This window comes from Rhagoletis zephyria, unplaced genomic scaffold (assembly GCF_001687245.7).
Source record: "Rhagoletis zephyria isolate East Lansing unplaced genomic scaffold, Rhagoletis_zephyria_1.1 Rzeph_scaffold_18941, whole genome shotgun sequence".
Taxonomy (NCBI): domain Eukaryota; kingdom Metazoa; phylum Arthropoda; class Insecta; order Diptera; family Tephritidae; genus Rhagoletis; species Rhagoletis zephyria.
Window position 1 is genome coordinate 1 of NW_016176002.1, and position 9,565 is coordinate 9,565.

At 32.7% G+C, this 9,565-nt stretch overlaps 1 protein-coding gene and 1 long non-coding RNA gene across 2 annotated transcripts; one reads left to right on the forward strand and one right to left on the reverse strand.

Moving 5' to 3' along the window:
* Window positions 1-282: 282 nt before the first annotated feature.
* On the reverse strand, window positions 283-2,132 carry LOC108380343 (CD82 antigen-like). The gene is made up of 2 exons (XM_017636711.1): window positions 2,047-2,132; window positions 283-431 (listed from the first exon to the last, which is right to left on the reverse strand). Exons 1-2 carry the CDS (start codon window positions 2,110-2,112, stop codon window positions 309-311), a joined length of 189 nt encoding a protein of 62 aa, XP_017492200.1. The 5' UTR covers window positions 2,113-2,132; the 3' UTR covers window positions 283-308.
* Window positions 2,067-6,897, forward strand: LOC108380344 (uncharacterized). Its single transcript, XR_001849559.1, has 3 exons — window positions 2,067-2,150; window positions 2,275-2,280; window positions 6,887-6,897. It is a non-coding gene; the product is annotated as an uncharacterized LOC108380344 (long non-coding RNA).
* Window positions 6,898-9,565: the final 2,668 nt, after the last annotated feature.

Sequence of the window (9,565 nt, forward strand, 5' to 3'; positions counted from 1 at the left end):
AAAAAATAAGCCGCCAGCTAGACGGCTAGCTACATATTTAGTAAGAGTTAATTTCATAATTTTGAAAGGAAAGCAAATTGTAGGGGTTTCCTTTATTTTTTCTGGTGAAAAATATTTATACGCAACTGTGAGGGTTGCAATATGCGCTGGGTGGGCAGCAGTACAAAAAAAAAAAAAATTAAAATGGACATTGTACAATAAGTTAATTGAAGTGATTATGTGGCGCTGCATTTGATTTTAATCGCTATTGGGCATCATTATGTATTTATGTACCTGTATATATATGTACTTACATATGTGGTTGCAGTTCAATTAAAAAAATGTATACTCACGTTTATGTGTTCGCTATCCACCATCTTAAGCAATGCAATCAGTGAGGCTTTGTCGACCGCCAGCCAGATGCCAGTGCCCAGCACGATTGTGCCAACGACCTGTGGTTCGATTAAAGGAAAACAAACAAATCAATTTGTAGCAAATAAAATGCATTTTGCATTGAAAATGCTTAGTATGTAGTTGTGAGAGTATTATCACAAAAGTTATAAAATGCTTAGTATAAAAACAAAAACACACACATAAAAGTAATAGTCGTATACATACACTGAGAGTGTAGCGGAAGCGGGGGAGTATACATAAATTGCGAAGCATAAAATTTAATACGCGTATTTTTGTAATTTTAGCTTTAGTTGGCACTTAAACGTGGACTAACAATGTCATTCATTTCTACAACTGATTGAAAACTGTATATAAATATGCACATATGTAGGTACAAATTTGTTTATTTACACAAATAGGTATGTATGTGATATAGGCATACAAGTGTCCGTATCTATGTATATTAGGGTGTATCACTTTCCATTTGAAAAACAAAAGGCCCGTACTGTTTCTCTATCGGAAATAAACAATTTATAATTTTTCAAGACTTCCGGAAACAATTTTAAGATTTACATGAGCTGTTCGTATTTGAAAATACTTACAAAAATCGATTTTTTTATATAAATAAATGATCAGATGATAGAAGAGTTTAAACTTACAAATTAATTAATTAATGCAATTAATTTTATTAGTTCAATCAAAATAATGAAATTTTTTGAAAATTTCCGTGTAAATAACATGCAATTTCTTTTTCATTAAAAATATTATGACTATTGAATCCTTTGAGTTAAAAATTTGTAGAGCTTTAGATTTTCTAAAAAAAGACCCTGAAGTTGATTGTCTATTAAATTCGGAAAAAAAGCAGAAATATGCAGTTTTGGGGTTTTATGATTGGAAATATTCATGCTAAATGAAAAAACTTACACTAAAATGGTACAAAATGTGTAGAAAATTTTTATTTTGAACCACATTTGTTAGCGTACAGAGAATTTTAATCCATTTATTTATATTGTATTGCATTTTTAAACTTTAATATTCTTTTTAGTTATGAATAAAATGCAGTTTATTGCAACTAGGAAATTGCTTTTGTTCTTCGTCCTCCGTCGAAGTTCGATTATAATTTTGTATCAATGCTTTACCTCGTTCAGCAGAATCATTAACATATTTAATACTCTTAATCCTCTCTAAGATATGTAATTCCGGGTAATTTTTTAGAGAATTTAAAGCCCTACAAGTTAATGCCCAGAAAAAGTTTTTATCTCAAACGGTTCAAAAGTTATAAAATTTGTAAATGTTATTTACATGGAAAATTTTAAAATTGGAATAAAAATTTATCTATATGGGAGCATTTTTTCGCTGCAAAAAAAGTCATATTAAGGTCATAAATACGTTAGGTTACATTTTTGGCTCACCCTAATATAAACATAAATATGTATGTAGACATAGATGTAGTTAGACTATGTACTCATAGTAAATATGTAGTACTTGCGCATTTACGTTGTGGTTTGCTGAACTCGCCTTGGAGTGCAACAAATATTATTGTTTGTGGCCGCAATAGAAAAAGTCTAAACAAGTTTTCACTTTTATTTGTGTATTTGTTCGGATACCAAGCATTGCCCAAAGAAGAACGAAAAGCAAAGGATGTGCGCTATATTATTTTATATTCATACTCACAAAAAAGAGGAAGTTGAATAAGCATAGCAGGTATTTGGCCAGCCAAACGCCACAATCGGAACCCATTTTGACCGTTTATGTTTCTGATGACGTCGAAAAAGTTGGTTTCTGGAATAAAAAAGAAAACATTTTGAGTCATATTAATTTTATTTAAAACATAAATTTATTTAAATAAGTCTTTATTTAAAGAATATTAAAAATCATTTCTAGTGTTTCCTGAAAAATAAGTATATTGTTAGAGTATTTAACCGCTAATAAACAACATGGTTTAAATAGAATCGTTAGCGTGACATGAATCAAGATGACAAATGCCCACTCACCATTTGTACCAGTGCAATAAAAATATAACTTTCTGGGAAATGGAATGCATACACAATACATACAAAGTACATACGAAATTATAGTTTGAAGTTTATGCGAAGTATGCATATTCAGACCATAAAAGCTGTTACGTTCCGATCAAAAATTAAAAAAAATATGTATTTCAACAGTACCGATTTGCAAGTGAACCCATTACATTATTATGCTTATATGTTAAGCACACCCAATCAATTAACATTAGTCAAAATCCCAACATGGTGATAAAAATATGAAAGTCTAAAAACAAACGAAAAACTAAATAAATGTACAAATATGTTACTAAAAGTAGGATATTATAAAATATCTGCAAATGTACGTATATTTGTATATACATATGTACATTAGGGTGGATAAGAGCGATTTATAATAGAAACTTAAAAATTTATTGTATTCTAAAACCTCTGCCAAAATATTTCGAAAAAACAGTAAGATTTACGTGAGCTAGACCTACTTGAAAATACATAGGTCCAAACCTCCATTACTTTGATTCCGTTGATAAAATTCTTAAACATTTTTATGCAGACATTTTTAGCTTAAACTCTTCTATCATCGGAGGTGATTTTTTGGAAAACATATTTTCAAAAACTAGTTTTATTTATAAAAAATTCACGTACATCTAAATATTTTTCCGAAATATTTTGGCGGACGTCTTAAAATATAATAAGTTGTATAATTCCGATGGAAAACCCGTACCGATTTTTTTTGTTTTATGGAGTGTGATGCACCCTAATATAGTATGTATGTATATACAACAATTTACAGTCCATTTTTAAATTTCCATTATTAATTGCTCAACGAACTTTTAACCAAAAACATGTCTGACTTGACTTTCGTTTTAATATTACACTTTCTAATTAGCAGCGGCGAATGGTAGTCAAACGATATGTTACTGGCTTGTGCCAATATTTTGAGCGCAGGCTACATATTTAACAGCCAAATAACACATTTCAGTCACGTATTCGCAAATGCCAACACACAAACGAAAATACTATATACATACATATGTACAATGAAAAGTACATAGAGCAAATTGAAACTAAGCTAGGGCTGCCAGAATCCTGAACCCATCGACCAGGACACATCATCCAAATAGAAAAACAAAGATACTAGTGAATACGGTGCCAGTATCTTCCTAATAAACACGTTTTCTTTGGTTCTGGCGTTGCATTATTTTGAAGTGATTTCTGATATTAAAAGCAATATAGTTTTGTGGCACAATCCCTAGAGCGGAGTGAATTATGATTATTTGGTTGTATGAAATGCTCAAAATTTGAATATTTTTCATCATACAGTCATGTGAAAAATTATAGGGAAACGACATTTTGACACTTTTTCTTTTCGTTATTTAATATTTATTATTTTCTTATGAAAACGAAGTTCATTTTTTAACAAAAACCATATATGTAAGTCTACATTTCAAACTTTTGAAAATTAGAAAAACTTACTTAACATTTTACTTAACATTTTACAACCACTACAATTTTTCATTACGAAGTTAGTGAGAGTTTCAAGTGGCGAATTCTTGCGTGGATAATTTTTTTTTCGCCGGTGATATCATTATTTTCTTCCTTACAAAAGAAATATTCATTCGAACATAGAATAACTTACACGAGTTTTCACGTGTTTTTTATTTTCAAAACGTTTTTCAAGTACATTTTTGTTGTTATTTTTCTATAAAAATGTTGTCCAAGCTTTGGACAAACCAATATGGGCATTTACGCGCTTTGATGAATTGCCCTAATTTGAATCAGAATTTCAAATTTTATACAAAATTTCTAGCTCTCATTCCGAAACTTTACAATGTTTTTGTGTATACCATTTTATAGTCCACACAGTTTTAAGCTCATGAAGTGCAATTTTCAAGCGGCTAAAAAATCGCGTTGATTTTTAAAATTTTTTTTGGTGACTACTTTTTCGGTTTATTTGACAGAACAAGTGCAATTTACAAAAAGTGGCGTTAATTTCTTTAAATTTTGTTGCGAACGGTGTCTCACTTTTTCTTTGAAAAGTAATTCATGCTTATACGGAAAAAGGTGCGAAGATTCTTCAGCAAATAAAAAAAAATATTATAAACGTGATTTTTTAGACTCTTGAATTTCATGAGACTAAAATTGCATATAAAAATTGCTATAAAACTGTTTACACAAAAATTATGTTAAGATTCAGTTTAAAAAGCTCGAAATTTTGATAAAAATTTTATGAATTTTCCTAAACTTTGTATAACGTTTAAAACTCTGATTTATATGCTTTTGGCTAAAGCTTGTACAATATTTCTATAGAAAAAAAAATTTGGCTTGAAAAACGTTGTGAATATTTAAAAAGAAATCAACATGTGAACACTTGTGTATTTTGCGTGGAAAAAAATGTGTGAACACCGCCAACAAAAAAAAAAAAACATCAGAAATCAACGCGAATTCTTAGCCACGAATCTGCCAAAAACTTAATTGGGCGTCTGCATTGACCTTCATTAAAAACCAGGACAATTTAAGTGTGGACCAGGACACCAGGACCATTTCCTAAAACCAGAACAAATCCTGGAACACCAGGACGTCTGGCAGCCCTAAACTAAGCACAAGTTGCAACATACATACATTTGTAGGTATGTATGTTGTCAGTAGGTATAAATATGCATAATGGCTTTGTTCTTGTTTACACTGTGGTAAGCTAAACAAACAAATATAATACCATGCAACTATAATAACAGTAAGCCGCAGACAGACGAATATTAAAAAATTAAAAGTAAAACTACGCAGACACAATAATCACAGCAGATGTAACTGTACATATACATACATACTTACATATGTAGATACTCATCTCTGCAGAAAATCTTAAAAATTAATTGTTGCTACCGTTCTTGGGCTAAGGAAGTATGTGTGTGGGTGTGTGTATGGGTGTGCGTGTGAATATTGCAGTTGTCATCGCCATCGCAATGCATTGCTATGAATAATGTGACAACTCATACGCGGCCCAAAAGTAGCACAATCGCAACAAACATATTTACGTACATACGTAAATATGCACAAATAGATGCGCTGCCTGCATAATTCCCCCGAAGAGCGCAAATGTTGCACGTTTGTGCATTTTCCACTGTTGCACCTTACCGTACATATGTATATTACGGTTAAGCCACGACTAAATCGGTCTGAGAAAAGCCCTCGAGCCTTATGCTGACACGCTAAAAATATATGAGTACATTAGGCTGGTCCTTAAATAAAGGAAGTAAATTTTTATATCAGATTTCCTAAGCCTCAACCCCTACGTCGATGCTACTATAGTCCAAGATATCACATATAGATTTTCCATTCCTCTATAGAGACTAAAAGAATTAGAGGGTATTAGATGAGAAAAAAATTAATTTTAATTTTTCGAATTTCCATTGAGGAATCTGAACTTTGCCCCCTGTGCGACACACCTAAACCATCTCCAATCGGGACCAAAATTTATATGTGATATCTGTGATCGTGGTATTACCGATTGAAGGGTGAGACTGAAAAAAATCCTCCATTTGATTTTAAATACCACCCTTGTCTACATACACACATATGAAATGCAACGGAGAATAGTTGCAGGCACCATTTTTGTAAAACATGTATGGAAGTAGAGTTTTTGATGTTAACATTTTCCACTTACAAAAACAAAAAAACATTGTAACAAGTTGCGAAATGTATTCATTGGAGATATATTTGATTAAATGCACTCTTAGATAAGGTAGACGGTAATTCCTTTAAATTATGGATCCAAGTCGATAATTTTACTCCAGTCTATTGGTAGTGTTATTTATTTAAATCGTTAGTTCTAAATAATTAAGTTAACAAGTTTGATGGATAATCTGAAATCATACCTTTATCCTAATTGAAAGTCTGTTCAGACAGGCCGTTAATCGAGCAATTAGCCAAGCTTTCTTGATTAAGGGGCTAATTGAGCTCGATTTACCACAAAAAATTTCAATTCTTAATTGGTCGATTAGTGCTTCATTGAATGCTAATCAAAAGCATGTTTTCATGAAACCCTGCAGGGTATGTTTAATTTTGACTTTTAGGTATGTTTATTGAACAAATGGTAATTAGCTGTTTGTTTCTGGTCTTTTTTTTGCAGGTGATACTCCTTCAGGGACGTAAAATTGAATTTTCAAACTGTACCTAGTGTGCGGAAAAACTTTACCTAAAAGTAGATAAATGTACCTAAAACCTAGCTATAAAAAAAAATTATTCGAGCAGTTCAAGACTTTCCTCCGAGTTCTTCGATCTAACGTTTTAAAAATAAATATCTTATATTTATAAATATCTTAGATTTGTACCGTTCGCCCGATTTTCAAAAATGAGATGTGAAATTAAAGCGCTTGGTCTGTAGATGTGCAAACTCAAATTATTTAATAATCAATGCTATTATGTCCGCACCGTTCGTTCGATCTTCCGGAATGAGGTGTCAAATTAAAAGGCTTGGGCTGTGCAAAAGGGTTTTGCTTTTTTGAAAAGAGTTGCCACTTTTTAAAAAATTATATTCAAATTAATGAAAAAAATAAATCAATTATTACAAAATGGCTATCAATCGAAATGGGTTTGTAAAGCTTTGTTTCTTAGCTGAACTATAGGACAGTTGAAATCTGTTTAAAAAATCATATTAGGTAAGAGAATTATGTATCATCATATGGGCGCCAAACAAAAGGGGTTTCAGAAAGCAATATTTTGAAAATATTTTGAAGAGGGTTGCCACCCGCTGGAAATATCGAATTCAGTTAACTTATACAAAAGTTATATGCAATATCAAAATATGGATGTCAAACGAAAGAGTGTTAAGAAATCTTTAGTTTGAACACTAAGAATATTTTTGAGGTGCTGGAAGAGGGTTGCCACCTGCTTCAAAGGTTAAATTCAAATTATTTAATGAGTTAAATGAATTATTAAAATATGGGTATCAGTCGAAGGGGGGTTTGAAGAATCTTCATTTCTCAACTATATTTAGCGGGGTTGCCACATGTTTAAAAAATCAAATTCAATTTAATTCATCAGTTAGTTAAAGTATCTGTCGCAATGTCAGACGAAGGAGAGTTAATAAGTGTTTAGCTTGAAAATTCTTTTGAAGGGGGTTGCCACCTGCCGGAAATGTCGAATTTAGTTGACTAATACAAAAATAATATGAAATAAAAAATACGGGTATGTAAAGAAACTAAAGAATGTAAAGAAATCTTTAGTTTGATCAGTTGGATTGTTTGAAAAGGGTTGCCACGTGTTTAAAAAGTTACATTCAAATTATTAAATAAGTAGCATGAATTATGCGATAAACTTTTATTTTTTTAATTAGGAACTTTTTAACGGTATGAGGTGATTTGAAATTTGATGAAATTGAAAACCTGCACTATGCGAGACCTCTCTTCACTTAGAAACGACTGCACGGTTTTAGATGAAATATGGTTCTTGGATTTTTTTTTATCATTTGTACGTCCCTTCGCAAATGAGGGAGGCTACTGGACAAGTTCCCCACATCAGAAAATGCGTTGGAATGTCAATAAAAATAAGAACGGATTTCCTGAAAAGTTATTAGAATACCTTCAAAATGTACCTAAAATGGTGTGTTTGTACCGAATATACTTTTAAACTAAATAAAGGTACGATTGTCCCTACTTTTCCATCACTGTAGCCAATCGAGCAGCTGACTGTGTGTGAACACCAGAAAGCGGGAGCTCAGTTAAAAAGATAATTGACTCAATTAAATTTCTGTCTGAACTTAATATAAGTTAAGTCAGGTTAGGCAAGCTTGAGTGATCCTCACAATCTCACATCTGCAATTAGTTGGTCCTTAGCGTAACCGAGACAGTAGAGGCCTTCGGTTAAACCAGTTTTAATAACTCGCCAGGTTTTCATTTCCCTTCAGTCAGCCAAGACTGATAAGTCGCGTTCTTCTGAAATTAATTTGCTATCCCCTTCGATGTCTTTGTCATGTCTAATTCTGTTCTTAAGAGCGAAATACACCACACAAGCGGTTTGACAAACCAAGCGAAATTTCCCTTTGCTTCAAGCCATTTGTGCTGTGTATGGGGGTGTTTGAAGGTTTGACGGCGGTTTGTCAAACCTTCAAACACCCCCATACACAGCACAAATGGCTTGAAGCAAAGGGAAATTTCGCTTGGTTTGTCAAACCGCTTGTGTGGTGTATTTCGCTCTTTAGACATCCTAGTTAACCTAAATTAATTTTTGATTTCATTATATTGCAACAAAACCGAATTTAGTTGTTCATTTCCTGTAAGTAGAACACACCTTCAAGAGTCCAGTATGTAGTTAGTAGCTGGTACACCCATCCAAGAGCGAACCTTAGTTATTATTATTAAATTTTTTTCAACAGAGACCTCCCCTCGATAGGCCATGGCAAATATCCGAGTGTATTTATGCGATGAAAAAGCTTCCCCTAATACCATTTGCCATTGGGTGGTGGATATAAAATTGTATTTAGATCTTTCTATTAGTAAGCTCAGCTTGAATTGGAGCAGGGCTCAGCCAGCTAAAATGTGAGCGCGGAATAAATATTTCCTTTCCTTTAGCTCGTATGTGGCCAATTTTAAATGACAAATCTAAAAAAATGCTATCGATTTTAATTCATCTCTAGCTTGTGTAGTTTCGAAAAATATCGAAGTAGATGACTGTTTGCTGGATTCTTCTTAATAGATTTGCATATCGCATAGAACAGACGCATGCGCATTTCCTGTTGTCTTCTCCAAAAGAGAAAATATGTTCCGGCGCTGCCTAAGCAACGGGCCATATGGCTGAAGGTAAATTTAACGGCAATTTAAGAATATATTAACAGTATCAAACTAGTAGTTCTAGCGGTTACATGAGAAAATTAGAAATGTGCAAAAGGGCCTGGGATTGTTGCGTGTTGGCGAAACCTAGAGCAAATGTATGTATGCAGCTACTACCTGAGCACACGTATGCATGTATGTATGCCAACACAAAACTTTATTAACTTTACATACATACTTACATACATATGGACATGTGGCATAATGAATTTGCCACACGCCTCAATGGTTCCCGAGTGATGTAGCATGGCTTGTATTAGTACCGTTGAGCATAATAAAAACAAAAACACATACATACATATGTATGTACGACTAAACCGATCCGGAAGAGAAGACCATACATAGAATGTTAGCGGACCTGCA

Bases quoted from the DNA above. Each gene is read 5' to 3' on its own strand.
- LOC108380343 (XM_017636711.1), bottom strand. From the start codon at position 2,112: ATGGGTTCCGATTGTGGCGTTTGGCTGGCCAAATACCTGCTATGCTTA. The intron at 432-2,046 runs GTGAGTATGAAT...ATCGAACCACAG, and splicing joins TATTCAACTTCCTCTTTTTT to GTCGTTGGCACAATCGTGCT.